The sequence below is a fragment of the Lytechinus pictus genome, chromosome 18 (assembly GCF_037042905.1).
Source record: "Lytechinus pictus isolate F3 Inbred chromosome 18, Lp3.0, whole genome shotgun sequence".
NCBI classification, from domain to species: Eukaryota; Metazoa; Echinodermata; class Echinoidea; order Temnopleuroida; family Toxopneustidae; genus Lytechinus; species Lytechinus pictus.
The window spans coordinates 18397455-18414016 of NC_087262.1; the positions used below are offsets into that span (position 1 = coordinate 18397455).

Consider the following 16562-nt stretch of genomic DNA (forward strand, 5'->3'; position numbering starts at 1 on the left):
TCGCCTGAACACTGTGATTGCTGTAGGTCCACGTTATTTGTACAGACCAACACATCTTTGTGAATAAACATGATATATCAATTCGTTCCACAGAAACATTATCTTGAATGATGAAAGTAAAAATAACTTTACCGCCGCTATGTACAAAAATACCCTCTTCTTCCAAAATATACATACATATCATAATAACAAACCTGTAAGTTTTAGCCTCGTATAAGTAAACGCATATACACAATAATTGTAGGCCTATCCTTAATTTTGTGCATTATGAAATAACATTCAATAAACTAAATTCTAAATAATATTCTGTATAAGAGAATGAGATCATGAAGCAACAACGATTTAAAAAAAAATATAAATTCAAGATGACAGTGATTACGTGTGGTCTTAAACTTCGATTTCTTAGATCAGAAGTCAATCTCAAATGCAACTAGAGTGATCCAATATTAGATACACAAATACAATCAAAATAAATTATAAATTTATGATTATAATGATGTTTCGTTCATCTCGTATCGATATTAGTCATTACATCTTGATGAAATAAATGAGTGTCAGCTTGTATACATAAAATCAATTTTTTTAAGAGTAAAAATGAATTTGAATCGCTTGGGTTCGTAAACTCACAGACATGGCATGATAATGTTATTCCTAATCCATGTATTTTCAATATTGAAAAAAAATATATATTCCAAAAAGCTTGCAGAATAAAGACAAAAACAAAAATATGCAATGAAAGGAGCATTTGGAATAATAAACAAATTTATGATCTGTACATGTATACAATAATTGGTTATAATCTGACTCAGCGGTAAATTAGAGAAAAATAATAGAAGATGGAGGGGTGCTCTTTTTTTTTGGGGGGGGGTGTTTAGGGGAGAGGAGATGAAGGAAATGGGAGATAGGGCGGAGAAATGAGATAGGGCGGAGAAATGAGATATGGAGTGGGTAGTGTGGTTGAGATTAAGATACACTGGACCTAGACAGAGACAAAATAGGAAAACAATGGGGCCATAGATGGATGTAAATTATTATTACCCGTTATCATGAAACTTTTGTCTTTGTCTCTAAACTTATGCTCGTTTATATTATGAATACCTTTAAATTTCTAAGTATCTCTCCTTCACACAAATTAAGGATTGTAAATGTGTGTATAAATCCTTAACATTCTAAATAAATGAAGGCTCACATGTGGAAAAAAAAGTTACACGAGGTAGAAGTAATACATATTCATCTTAAACTTTATAAATACAAATCCGAGTGATAATCCTAAAACAATGATGAACTATAGTAGCGTCTATACCAAAACCCTTATATACATATAAGCAGAACATAAAGCATAAAGCAGAATTTCCACACCTTAAAAAAAAAGAGGGATTGCGTATTTTTTTAATGAATAAAAAAATTATCCACTTAGCAGCCACATGACATTAATTGCTCATCAAATCTAGGCGAGCGTGCGTAACGAGCTAAATCACCTGCCTGCTAATATTGTCAGCTTAAACTACATATTTTAATATAATAAGGTTTAGATATGCTACATCATAATAATCAAAGAATTCAAAGTTACTATATAGTTCTAAACAAAGTGTATTAGCAACACAGTTTAAGGTAACACCAGAACCTGCTTTCATATAATTAAAAAAAGGTGTTTTGATGGCAAGTTAGGAACCATTTTTACAAGATAATTGGGGCGGCGCCATAGGGGGGGGGGTTAAAACATAATTGTCCTTGATAGGGGCACTATAGAGCTACACGGTTCAGACCTCCTTTTTGGTCATAATAATCAACCCGGCCTCTTCCCCTTACTCCATCTGTCCACCGTATTACCGCCCCTGCACATCTACAATTTGGGAAATAACTATGAGACTATACTAAGACCCCCTATATGGTGTGGTCTAATAATTATATCCAAAGCTGTATATGTCTATATACGTATAGTAAACTTGTCATAAATGCCGGTATAATAAATGACAAGGCCTAAGGCCAAGTACTCAAACATGTTCACTTTTTTAATTATAGGCCCTAATCAATGCGATCTCAATATGATTTACGTTTCGTTTCATAAGGGTCGATTGCCACATAAAAATGCTAGAATTCAATATTATTTTCCAATGCATGATTTCACATTTTATTCTAAAACACATTTTCCCCAAATATGGGTATGTAACACAGATACTAAAAATGCTCAAATGTTTTTTTTTTAAATACATGTATAAAATAAAACCGTTCAGCCATTTTATCTGAAGTTTGGTTAATACAGCCCTAGCACCAAATGATAAATGACCTTCCCGCCGGTTGACAAATTTACAAAATTTCTTCTCTTACAGCAGATGGAAAAGAAAGTCTATCAAAATATTTGCATACTTTTTGACAAGGAAGAACGTTTGACGGACTGCATATTAATACTATTTCATGCATCGGTACTTCCAGAAATTATTAACGAACAAAGGTGATATCGTACCCATAATAACGAGGAATACAAGAAAGCAAGCAAAATCTTCATAAATGTATGATATATCATTCATACGCATATATTCATATTTTCTTCTTATAGTCTCTCCAAACAATTTATTTGAAAAAAAACCATTCCATTATTTTGGTCCGCCATCACATAGTTATTGGAAGTGGAATGTATCTTATGAAAGAATAGGTGACGACTCACAAGTACTGAAAGACTATAATGATACAAAGCTGCCTTGGAAAAATAAGAAAATGTACTGAACGTTAACACAACTTGCCTTATACAGCGATACATTCTTAAAAATCCGGGGCCATATTAACCCGGAAATCGGTTCGTTGGAGTCACACACTCCGTTCTGTATTTAAAAAAGTACCGATAAAAAGGTCCGATGTTACACAGAAAGGACCAGAACTGACCCGAAGTGGTTCTCAGAACGGAGTATGGCCCCCAACGGACTGATTTCCGAATAAAATCGGACAGGATTTTTTTTCTTTTTCAATAGCGTTAATGCCTACTTATGACGCATGCATTTATTTTAAAGACTGTATACATTTTTTTCTCGATAACATTTGACTTTTGGAAGAGAAGTTACTAACAAAATAAAAAGAAAATCAGCCACACACTGTGAAAATGAATGAAATATCGAAAGACATTTTTGAAGCATTTTTTTTAAAGAAGCACCGTAGTAGGAATAACGTGAACGAAAACGAGAGATGCTTTAATTCCATGTTTAGGATATTTCTTTCCTCGATCTCAATCTAAATCCAACTTTCCTCAGATAAGGCTTACATTTTACTTTCTTTTCTTAAATGTTACACCATAACTGGAAAATATGAAATTTAAAACATAGCGTGAGTCCATACATACAAAAAGAAATCTAGGACGAATGAATCTATAATGTACTGTATCTGTTTCTATTTATATATTCTATCAAAAGCAGCAATGGCAATAATGTTAATAAGCCTCTACTATTTTGTTAAACAAGAAAGACCAATGAAAGTATATACACTTTCTCTTATACTATACTTTAAACCTCATAGTGATGAAAGCACTTGTAGAGAAAACTAAACATAATATTACACTGATCACCAAGCGCTTTGAGACATTTTAAGGCATTCTTGCATAATTATTATATACCCAAAAGTAACATATTTTGAATATTTATAAATAAACACTTTGATCCTTGCCAATTGCCCACAAACTGCTGAAATGAATAAAAAGCAGTGTGAATACATTAACATTTTTCATCATCTTCAATGAATGGAAAGAAGTCGCAAAAGAGAAATGTATTAAAAATATGGTACATTCAAAGAGTAAATCGTATGATTAAATTTAAAACAGATATCACTAAAATAATCAAATATCTTCGATACAGCAGCAGGGACCTGCACCAAAACTATACAAAAAAAAAAGAAAGATTGAAAATAAATCATATCTATAAAATATACCTGAAATCAATATCGAAATAGCTATCTTTGATGCTATATACGACATTTACAAATGCGGTTAGAAAATAAAATAAACAACAAATTATAGGTAACATTATAACTTACATCATAGTTACACTAAAAATGTATATATAACTTCTTCGCTGTAAGACGTAAGATGTGTTTTAGGATGCATAACACGTTGTCATTCTGAAGAGCCACTTAACGATGGGTGATACGTATTATGAGGACACAGCTGTGATTAGAAGAAAAAAAAGGAAACATAATATAGATGTCACTTAATATTACACTTTTGTCAAATCATGATCTCTACTCACATTGTTTTCAACATCATATACAGCAATTTTTATTTTTTCAAACAAAATATTTGTTACTGTACTTGTTGGAATTGGAAACTAAATGAATTTTTCATCACTAATTTTACTTTAAAGGGGGTGGGTCTAAAATGTATCGTTTTTTTGCTTGCGAAGTTTTGGTTAAGGAGAGTTTAAGAGGGACAAATGGGATGGCGAAAAGGGTGCGGTGAAAGGAGAAGTATAAACTGGAAAAAGTAATGATAAAAGGAGGATGTGGAGCAGGGGGAAGAGGAAAAGGGAAAGAGGAAGAAACAATTAGGACCGTCCCTGTACATCCAGTTAGTGTTGGATCAGTGCTGTAATCACGGACATTCCAAAAAGAGGGGGGAGGAGGAGGAGCAGGAGAAGAAGAAGAAGAAAAGGAAGAATTTTTTTTAAAGGCAGGAAGGAAAGCAGAACAAACTAACAAAAGGGAAGATGAAGGAGAGAAGAACAAATAAGGAGAAGAGTAAGAAGTGCGATGCAGAGAACACGGAGAATAATAGAAACCAAAAACAAGCAAAAAGAAGCAGATACGTGAAGAAGAATGAGGAGGGGATAAGAAAAGATGTCGCGTGTGAAAACAGGGGCGGATCCAGGGTTTCAGGGGCGGGGGCAAGCACAACAAAATTGACAAGCAAAATAAAAAGCTATCAACACTCACGGAGACATATTAATTTTTGAAAAAGGGGGTAATTGCCCGATCCGACCCCCCCCCCCCCCCCCGATCCGCGCCTGGTGGTAATTAGGATGGAGTAGAGCACGAGAGCACGAGTTTTTTTTAGAGAATAGACACAGTAATAACAAAGTGAGCATGAGAAAGACACTCTGTTAAGCAAGGGAGGGCATATATGCGTGCATGTCTATGTAGAAACGAGTAAGTGAAAATAATTAAAAGCTTAGAAAAACATGCAAGGCATTTATAAGCATTAGACAAAATAAAGAATGTAAAAGGAAAATAAATATGCAATAACGTATGTTAAATAAGGTTAAAACTAAAACTATAGTTTGCACGCACATCAAGTGAAAAAGGCGTGTGTATTAATGAACACGCAAGAGTTAAACAGTATCAAGTCAGGAGACAATCTCATATCAAGTAATTAAATTGTTTTGAAAATATATTTTGTATGCTTTGACTAAAAATAATAGATGGTTTGCACATAATTTGATTTATTCATAAGTCCAATAAAAAAATTAAATGGGAATTTGTTCGCAACATGTGAAATTGGAATAGACACGGTGTCGTATAAAAGCCTACATTTCTTTTCTTTCTTTTTTTTTGGAAAGGGACGGTAACATTTGATGAATTAAAGATGATGAATTGAAGAAAATCATTAGGAATTTAGATAGAGATATAATAATCAGTGCAATCAGAAGTAATGAAAAGGAGGAAGAGATAAAATGGGTGGATGGGGGGGGGGGGGGTAATTAGGAGAAAGAAACGAAAAAACAAAACTATAGCCTCATTCAAAAAAATCAAACCTAAGATTTCATTTAAAAAAAGAGGGAATGCAAGTCGTCGTTGAGTCATTAAATGCTAAGCATTAAATGGAATTTGAATAATGAAATAAGCAGACATTACTCGCGATATGAGATCTCTGATGGAAGTAAATAAATGTCAGAAAATAATAAAGAGATGCATGGGAAATTCACCTCAAAACGGAAAACAGTGAAACACAAAATGATATCATGCAGGGTGTGAAGAAATCAAACTCGGTCGTGGCCACGCGTTGTTGTTTATGGAAGATGTGTCAAAGGGGTGACCGTTTTGCAGTTGTTGTTGTTGAAATTGCAGCTGTTGCTGCTCTTGTTGTTGCCGATGGGCCAGGGCTAGACTGGCTTGTTGTAGGTGGTGAATTTGAGCAGCGTAGTCTAAAGATGCAAAGAGTACAGCAGAGCCGCAAGGGAAATGAAGAAGCGAGGGAAAATAACAAAAAATGCACTAAAACTAAAAGCACGGCAAAGGAATGTTATATACATGTAGGTTTTAGCAATTAACAAAAAGGCATGCAGAGATGAGTGAAATAAATAGATTGCATATGCTTGTGGCAGAGAAAGTGATATCCTACAGCTTTTAAAAGTTCTTTATCATGCGTATATTAATAATTCAAAAGGGGCGTATCTTAAAACTGGAAAATCATCATATCAGATCTATGATTTGATAAGCCGAAGGAATCACCTCTTCTTCAAATTTATTATTGAAAATCAAATGTTAGATATTTTTAATGAATACGCTGAGTTGATAAGAGAATAAATATAGAAAGAAACAGGGATTTATGGTGAAAATTATTTTTTGACAATGCGTGTAGGTGAAAGTGACAGAAGGCATACTTGAGTGAAATACAAACGTGAAAGCAAGAAAAAATAAAATGACTTTTTAAGCGTGCTTATAAAACCAGAAAGGGGCATGCATGCAACCACCCATGCATGTGCGAATAAAAGTGGTAAAACATTTGAATCGCAATGATAATATAAGAATTAAAAAATGCATTTATTTCTTTTAATAAATGCCGCTGAATCGTCTGTATTATTTATTCAATATTTCTATTTTGATACATATTAAAGTAAAAGCTAGGCCTTAAATACCCCTCCAACAATCCCCAAATTTTTACTATAAATAAACAAAACAAACATCTGAAATACAATGTCCAAATGGTTCACGATGTTTTTGTGCATTCACATTTTTAATAAGTTATTCTGTCTTTTTACGGAAAAGGTTGTGATGTCGTTCAATATGGTTTAAAGCTCTAATCCAATAGGAAGTTGGAAAATAGGCCTAATAAATGCGCTTTAAATGGGTACGAAATATCACAAATACTTCGAGCGTTTGCGGGTTAAAGGAGATAGCGTGTTTTAGGGTTAGCTTAGAGGGTTAACATGCAACATCGCGGTTAAAATACGATGTGGACCCTACCTGGTTTCGATGGAGCTGTAGTGGTGGTGTTGGGCAAGAGATTCGCTAAGGAGGCGGTTGTAACCCCGGTGGTCTGACCTGCAGCTGTTGTCAGTGTGGTACCATTCGTATCTGAGAATCATCGAAAGAAAGACGAGTGAGGCGTGATGGAAGCGTTCAAGAAAGGAGGAAAACATGCGGTGTTGTTATAGTAAATCGATAGTAATATACTTTCAAATTTCGCCGATCATTTGTACATCCTGTCTGGCTGGGCCGCTTTCTGTAGGCCCACCTGTAGACTTCCCAGGCTGAGAGGACCGACCAGAGTCGAAGGGAATCGCGTTGTTGTTTAAACCAGTTGATATATCTTTATAAGCAATATGATGCGACCATTCCATTTCCAGGAAACAACCGGGTCCAGGGACCTTCGGCAGCTTGCAAGTGTAAGTGACAGTTCCTTATTTTTCACCCCTCCTCTGTCCAAGAATTTAATTTATTTATTTACAATAAGTGTGAAGAGGGATTAACTTCTTCAAAAATTGAATGTGGTGTATTATGCAAGAGACATCGTTCGGGGGCAGGGGAGGCGATCGCCCCCATGAAAATATTTGGGGGACAAACATATCAATCCCCCCCCCCCCCACAATTTTGACTACTTGAAAAAATTATATCATGTAATGCAAATATGTTTTTAAAAGCACTATAAACCATAGAACAAAAATGGATCTTATGGAAGAAAAAAAGTTTCAAAGAATCTGTATAATACTCACGTTGAACAGGGGGCTGTGCAGTTGCATAAACTTCTTGATAACCTAGAACGCTGGCAGGTTTGAGCTCTGTGAATGTAGTATTATCCGCTACTCCTGGGCCGCCGATGGCTAGGCCTGGGGTTCCTACTTGCCGAACTAAGTTTGTGAAGGTGATTTAAAAATGTTGGTTGAATAGGCCTATATATGCACAGGTTCTAATTGTTGTGAGGTTTGATAATCCATTCATAGCCAAAAAATACTTTTCAGTCTTCATCCTTTCCATTCATTTCAAAACAAGGACTAACACTGCACATCAACACTTGCACCAACAAAGAAAAAAGCAGCCATATCCCAGTCAGGTTCGAAGGGTTTGAGCCATTCCGAACCAAATAATTCATCCATCCTTTTATTCCAATTTGCTTGCAGTGCACAGGTGTCCCCGATACCAAATGCCCACACTAAAAGCTTACCCCCCTTCCACTCACACGCACACCCACACATAGGCCTACCAAAAGCATCGTCACCAACTATTGGGTATTATATTGAAAATAACTTGGGGCTATATAACAATTAGCAATACATGTGTTGCATTGATAAGATGATGAAAGCCCCCCCCCCCCCCCCCCCCCACTGTGCAAAAGGCAATGTCCATAAAGCTTCTAACAAACCTCACCAGACACAAGGCCCATAACAATTTAATTTTCAAAAAATCTATTTACCGGTATTTATTTTTCTCCTTTTGGCAGGGTATTACCAATCATACTGTATAAATAATTACGACCACTACCCAGTACACTCTTTTCCATACAAGTCATGACCTATAACAATTATTTCAACATTGAGTTCATCTCTAAGACTCATCATAATCATTGCTCTTTTTATTATCAAAATAAGTGTCCACACAAAGGAAAGATATAAATACATGTAGAGTGCTAACTCTGTGCAAAGTTCAATAATAAAAAAAAGATGGCTTCTTCAAAACCACATTTATACAGAAGACATCATCACATTCCACATTGAAACATAATAACAGAGGATAGGTCAAAAGGGTTGACTGGACACCCTTCCTCAACCAATAATATAGAATCTCTCTTCTACTTTGACAAAATAGATCATTTCAAATCACTTACTGCACTAATAAATCTGAATATCATGTGATAAGTTCATCTATTCTATGCTTTCATTATACCTAATCTTTTTGGTAAATGCTAAGAATAATAATAAGCCACTTGTTGGCAACAGAGCTTGATTTTTCTCAAATATTTGCAATCATGGGGGGGGGGGGTCTTCACCCGCATAAGGAAGTTCCCCTCTTCAAAGATTTTGCGAATGATTAAACTTTATCACTATGTAATTTCAATTTGTGGATCTTTTTTAACTTTAAGAGTAAATAGGTGTATGCTGCATTGCTTCATTGGGCAAATTATCAGCTGGCTTCATTTATCGGTGAGGTCATTTTCTGTACTATGTACTATGTGTAATCGATGAGTTTTGCTTAATGATGATGATAATAATAAATGAAAATAATAAAAATAAACAACTCGATAACAAAACCAGTGAAATTCAACAGCATATATCAGATGTGCAAAATAAAACAACCATATTGATCTTTGACTGACATAAATTAAAGAATACTCTACACATGAAAAAAAAACAATAAAAATTACCAGAGGGCAAGGTCATATCAGTAAATCATCTTGGTTACTGGGTCCCAAACCAGAAAGTTTAGCCTGATGGCAAGTGAGCAACGGGCAAATGACTGGCACTTAAGTGGAGGGGTTTTCAGGTAATCATGGTAATGCAGACTAAAGTTCCGTAGTTAAAATGACAAGATGCAAGGGCTCGGGTTGGGTGTAATCATTTTAGGGTTTTTTTTAAACCAGACTCTAGTCAAATTCGACTTTACACAGTGATTTCTGATTTAAATATATTACTAATTCTGCACTTGACTAATTCAAGTTGTATGTACATGTATGTGTAGCAGACATAAATAGTTGCACCAAGTTGGCACTTAATGGTCAACCTGTGGTGGGCGATGAGATATTCAGAAATTAATAAATATCATTTATCAAGACTAAATGAGAGTTGTGTAACTTGCAACCATAAGACCTGTATGACATTACCCTTTGGTAGACTAGATAGACAAAAAGAGTTCATATTCACCTCTTGCTAATCTCAATTCTTCCACTTTTGGACTTTCAACGACTCGCGTATATGCGCCCCCTACGTTCGTTTCACTGTGAATGGGTGTCAATGTGTGCAACCCAGCCGACTCGGATAATGGAATCTGACGAAAAAATGGAAGCACAAAAGTTGGGGAAATTTCATGAGTTTGGGCGTTTTGAAGTCCTTCTCCAGATGTGGTTAATGATTGCTATTCATCAAAAGTTTGTTAGAGAGTTTTAGGAAAAGTAGATAAGTGCAAAGAAAAGAGGACATCTTTATCATCTTTTCAAGATGAAAGATGGAGTGCTCATGAAAAGAACATGTCGGACAATGAGCAGAAAGTATCTAGTTTGGTTAGATTTCAGATGTGCTATGAAAAATGAAACCAATTACCAAAATCTACAAAACTCTGGATTATCTATATAAATTGGTGTTTCCAGGAGAAATTGTGAAAGCTTGAAAATTGAATGAATATGTGACCTGAAAAAGGATTTGAGGAGGAAATAAAGTGCTTAGAATATCCGAGAAGGGAAAGAGACACCATTGACAACCCAGTGAGTTAGTACAACCAAGAAGAGAACTATGATGTTAAGATATAATTCACCTACACACCACCACACAAAGAAATCAATGACAGTTAGACCGGCAAACATTTTATTTCAAACATTGGCCTGCATTATTAAATGACAACTCAAGCGCAGCAAGCCTCTATCGACATTTGAGATTAGCAAGGCGTGATTGCCAACTGGTACAAACTACTCCTGAATGCGCCGAAAGTCTGAATAAAAAAATATTTGCAGGATTACTTCGGTATTTGTTTCACGGAAAGACAAAGCAAAATACCTGGGGACTGTTTCATGAAAGTTGTCAGTGCTGACAAGTTCGGTGAAATATTTGATTTGATTTACACAGTGATTTCTGATTTGTAAATATATTACTAATTATGCACTTGACTAATCTAAGTTGGTTCTGATTGGCTAAGAGGCACTGACCTCTGACAGTTACCATAGTGACTAAAAGTCAGTGCTGACACCTTTCACGAAACGATCCCCTTGTGTTCTGCATTACAATGTGCTTCAGTATGAAGGTTAGTTAACATGAAAATATGCTAGAGAATGGTTCCTTTTGATTATACAAGGTAAATTTAGTTATATGTTAATTATATTCACGAAAGGAATGCAGACTTTGAGGGAGATATCTCAAAGATCAGCTGATGATTTGGCTATTCCAAAGAATTTTTTATTATTTTCATTATCAAAGAGTGAATATGGTAAAATATGCCATCATGCTGAAAAAAATACCACAAATATTGATTTTGAATGTAATTCTTTGTTTGGGATGGGTTGAGAGTTGGCTCATGATACTAACAAATCTGAAAGCAAGGCCTGTTAAAATTCAAATGTGGAGGGTTTGCATAAGTGAGAATATTTCATTCTCATAAATATATTTTATTTGCCCATTACATTGAAATATTTTGTCACCCAGTTGGTAAGTATGCTAAAAAACCAATTAGAATCAGGGATTTCAAAGATGTTACCATTGATGCAACAGGTGCCAAATTGTTGCTAGTCCTCCATAAATTGCATTTGATCATTGAATGGCAAAAATTGAAATGATTACTGGGATGCTAAATGTACCTTTTTATCTACCTAACAGTGTATTTGATAAGGGCCAAGTAACATATAATGATATTATGTACCCAATTTTATTACCAATTGTTAACTCTTAAGGGCACACAGTTTCCCATAGATTGATTGGTAGTATATTTCATGTTAAAGGAGTCTGAAATAATAAGAAACTCTATAATATATAGAGAGAAAAATTAGACACATTGTATTACTACATGACCTAGTGTTAGTGTACCTTAACCACGAGTAACAACAAGTATGATTGATATTAAGAGAATATGATTGCATGAAAATAGGAGATAGAATTGTTACTTAGAAAAGTACAAAAGGAAATCATATGAACATATATGAGATCTGCATTACTGAAATAAAAATAATTAAAATTTACATTAACATGATCAAATCTTTGATTAATCATTTCATCAGAGGAAATAGCCTTGGCACAAAATATCACATGACTTGATTGTAAGCATTTATCCAATATTGCACTTAATAACAATGGCAGAAGTGAAAATGAGAATTCAATTGATGCATTTGAATTGTTTTGGAGGGAAAATATGATTTTCTTTGTTATATGAAAGTAAAAAAGAGCTACAGATTTTTCCTCACTCAATTAACTAACCTACAAACAGGCTTTGACTAAATTTTACTTGAACAATTATCAATCTAATATCAAAATGGTGTTTGATTGTCATTACGATGTTTTAATTTCACTTTTGCATGCATTTTCTTTTGAGTTGTTAACAAGATCAATAACATTATCATTTGACTTGCTCTCTTTTCTTTCAATTTTGTCCATCGATTTCAAAGAATAGTCTCTAATAACATCATCTGGCTCTAACACAACAATATCTTGAGATTGAGTTTGCTCATGCAATGATCTTGATTTGGTTGGAGGTACCACAACAGGGACCGTGTTAACTTTAACAGTGGTGTTAAGATCAGAATTGTGTAGCCGTTTGGGAATGTTTTTCCTTTTGGAAACTGTCAAGTCTTTGGCTACCATTGGTGAGCTTTTCGGTCTTGTCGACAGATCCGTTGGCATGACTGCAGTAACCTTAACCTTAGTTGATAAATCGGTAGGCTGAGCAGAAGCAGCACTGACTTTCATGGACAGATCTGTCGGGCTCACTGATGTATTAGTGATCTTTGGCGCAAGGCATCTTACTTTAGTGGCTTTAGTTTTCAATTGAGGTTTAGCAATTTCTTTATTTTTCAAAGGTAAATTAGAGGTAATCTTTAATACCACCAATCTCTGCTCCTGAGAAGGGATGGCCCCAGCACTCATGGCAAGTTCCCTGGCGAAGCTCTCATAGTAGCCTTTCAGGCTGCTGGCACGGGCATTGCCGTTGGCATCAGTTTCCGGCTGCTCTGTCTTAATGGTAACTCCTGTAAAAGCAGTCATCTGGGCAGGGGTGATTGCCGTCGGCGACGGGTTGGTGACTGCTGTACCGACTGGATTCAGCTGGTCTGGTCTAGCGGGGACGGCCACCTGGACGGTACGGACATTGGTAATGGGTTCAGCCATCTGCACCCCTTCTACCCCTTTGGCAGGAGAGAGCTGTGCCATGGTTGGTCTGGTTTGGGGGCTGACACCGTTCTGCTGGACATACGCCTGTGCATCTGTACAGAGCAGTTGAAGACATACATGTAAGTTAATAAACATGAGACGGTCCACAACCAATGTTCATTCATTAGACAAAAATTTGAATCACCTATCCTTGTACTTCCATCTGCATATGTCTTACATTAACACCAAGTTGATTCATTGTTTCTTGATATTGGCAATATTAACATATTTTGATCCTTTCCATCTCTGTTTTTTACTTAGCTTTTCTTTTTTTAAGATAAGCCTAGGCCTACATCTGTGCCTGCAATCAGCAGGCTGTATGCTCAAATTGACATTGCTTCCTAATAAAACATGACCAAACAATGTTATTTGCAAGAGAAGCTATACCAACAGAGCTTCCAACTTCAATTGGTCTTTCATAGTATTACATCATAAGAATTTTTCGTGATTATACTAAAGAGGATGTATGGAATGAAAACCATATACACATGAGTATATGATATGATCAAATGAGTGAATATGATATGAAAAGTCAAGATTTTGATTAAGAATGAAGTCTTTCTAAAGGGTGTCCAGTACTAAGCATATCCCTCATCAAATGTTTTAAATGGATATGAAACGACAAAGTGATACAATCAACAAAATTAATGTGAAATTCAGACAAAAATGTAAAATGACAATCGATGTGACAATGATTATTCAGTGAAGAAACCACAAACAGCACACCCACACATCAATAAATATAGAAGAAATTTACAGAAATAGAAACAAAGCATTTATAGTCCTGGTATATCTTTTAAATGCATGTGTTTTGAATTTTCCACTTTCCAGAAGTAGTATAACATGCCACATGATGACAGGGAATTTAGTACCGAAACTTAAAGACATTTTCCATTATCATATCACAGCATGAAAACACACACAAATCTGGCCATGAAACCATCATCTCCATAAACCCAAACAACGACATGAATTAAAAATCAAGAAGAAAAAATATGCAATGGCAATTGCTCGAAAGTCTGGCTCATTTGATTTAGTATAAAAGATAATGGTTTGTCACTTTTTTAGGAAACTATGGATTGTTTTGCAACAGATGATTGTGGGATCCGATTTAGTCAAAGTTCCACAAAGTATAGTTCAGTATCATTTATGTGAATTTTTCTCCCCATTAATTTATCAGTGATTTTATTTTTGAAAATCTTAAATTCAATAAGAGTAATTCACTAAATCCAACATAAATTTTGATAAGGGTATATTCCTATAGAGCCCTGTCATAGATGTCTAACAGAGCATTGGGTTTATCTCCCTAGATGAAAAAAAAACTAAAAGAAAACAAGATTGAGCATGCGATTGATTTGAAGAGGTGGGAAGTACCTTCTCCTACATTTTTCTCCTTCTTAATGGGCTGAGGGGTGACGTGAGCCTGTACCACCACCACCTGCTTACCCAAGAGTTCCTTTATGGTGTAGGCTGGCGGAAGCCTGACAGTAGCCCCACCTGGAGCCACAGTGGCTGCTGCTTGTGGAGACGTCGTCGGGACGTGGATCGGATACCCTCCCGTTTGCGGACTCTGCTGAAGGCTGTTGTAGTACTGCGCAAACTGCGCAGGAGTGATGGTTGTGGGTTGCTGCGCGTTGTGCGCCATGATTTGCTGTGCAGCAGGGCGCTGGATGGTGATTTGAGTTGGAAGGGCATCTTCGGGAAGATCGAGTTCAGCAGGGCTTTGTTTCTTTTTGGTCAGTGTTGCTTCTTCCATAACAAAACCATTCACGATCTTATTCCGCAATATTCTAAGAGAAAATACATGCATGCGTTTAGATATCAAGTTGCATTGTACATAATGTTTGACTTTCAATTTGAAATAATTTTGAAATTGTGATGAACTAAAAAGTTTAAATTTTTTATCAGACATGAAAAAGATGGGCTGATTGCTTCTTCAAATCAATACATAATGTCAAAAAGATACATTTGTTCTCTTTTCTGAAGGTAAAGCACCTATTCAGTCATGAACCATGAAGCACTTTGACATGACAATTAATCACTTTGGATGATTGGGTAAAGAGGGGGCATATCATTTTTTTCCAAAATAGACAATATTAAGAGCATCTAATGACTCTATGAAGGATTTTACTTCCAGGTGACTTTAACAGAATTGCTTCAAGGCACCTATAATATAACAAACATTTACCTGTTGATAGAACTGACACTTGGTACTGTCTCCTTGGCACAAATGTTCTCAGAGAGTAACCTGTCACGAATCTCCCAAGCGAAGATAGTTGGGTTGTCACGCTTGTAGTCTGCAATCTTGTTGACAACATCTCTGGTGGCAACCTTTGGTTTACTACCACCGATGACCCCTGGTTTGATGGATCCAGTCTCATAAAATCTAATGAAAGGTAATTATCATTGAGTGACTCTTTGTTTGGTTAAAGTATATGTAATTATTTAAGTATTCGTATCCCACCGCTGCCACTAGTTTGCAGGGCGACCTGAGTTATCTTCTGCTCGTTCCTCTAGAAAAGCTAATAAACAAACAGAGCACAAGATCTATAAAATATTTGACCTTCAAATATATTTGATTAGCCTTGTTTTCTTTAGTTACCATTATAAAGATTGGTTAAATTCGAAAGAAACTAGATGAAGCCCCCCCCCCACCTTGCTTATAAATTTCAGTTCTGCTTTGGAAGAGCATAGAGACGTTACATGATGATGTGCTATACAGTTATGTAATATTACTATCATTATTAATATTATCATCTTTTTTTTTTACTTAAAAACATTTGTAAATATCAGTTGCGTTTTTGCAATTACTGAATTAGATGTTAACAAACAATGCATTCGCGCTATTGTTCATAAAAATTGACAGAGGTATAAGTTAACTACAAGCTCTTTTAAAGCTACATCAGTCTTTAAGACCCACCTGACAAGAATTTTGCTAACACAGCCATGTGAAACTTTGAGCTGTCTGGAAATGTCACATGGTCGTACACCTTCCCTTGCTAACTCTACGATCTGTTGCCGAATCTGCGTTGGTAGAGGGCGTCCGTTGGCAAAACATCCTCCTAATTGGTTAACTCCCTCTGCGTCTATCGCTAACACAAATTAAAAAAAAAAAGAAATTTCTAAGGCTTGGGGTTTGCAATTACAGAAAATGCGATGGAGAATATTTGATACTTTTAATCTGATATACAGTCGCGGAAATAGTGAAACAGGGAAAATTAAGCTTGATGCACCCAGAAACTATACTTCTTATTATTTCAGATTTTTTTTTCAATGAAGAAAAACGGTATTTAAAAAGTGTACAAAAAA

At 35.6% G+C, this 16562-nt stretch overlaps 1 protein-coding gene across 14 annotated transcripts in view; it reads right to left on the reverse strand.

The window, feature by feature from the left end:
- Positions 1-351: 351 nt before the first annotated feature.
- The window catches only part of LOC129281773 (uncharacterized), a 30816-nt gene continuing 14605 nt past the window's right edge, over positions 352-16562 (reverse strand). For 4 of the 14 annotated variants that reach the window (XM_054917690.2, XM_064113570.1, XM_064113569.1 and 1 more), the window contains exons 3-11: positions 16174-16345; positions 15442-15639; positions 14700-15043; positions 12930-13306; positions 10053-10176; positions 7911-8045; positions 7162-7272; positions 5901-6119; positions 352-4147 (exon numbers count right to left, since the gene is read on the reverse strand). In XM_054917690.2, the coding sequence (XP_054773665.1) occupies positions 5935-6119; positions 7162-7272; positions 7911-8045; positions 10053-10176; positions 12930-13306; positions 14700-15043; positions 15442-15639; positions 16174-16345 (1646 nt within the window). In that variant the 3' untranslated portion in view covers positions 352-4147; positions 5901-5934. Of the gene's footprint in view, positions 4148-5900; positions 6120-7161; positions 7273-7910; positions 8046-10052; positions 10177-12929; positions 13307-14627; positions 15044-15441; positions 15640-16173; positions 16346-16562 lie in introns of all 14 variants that reach the window. The other 10 variants (XM_054917692.2, XM_064113573.1, XM_064113572.1 and 7 more) reach the window with 3 other exon arrangements.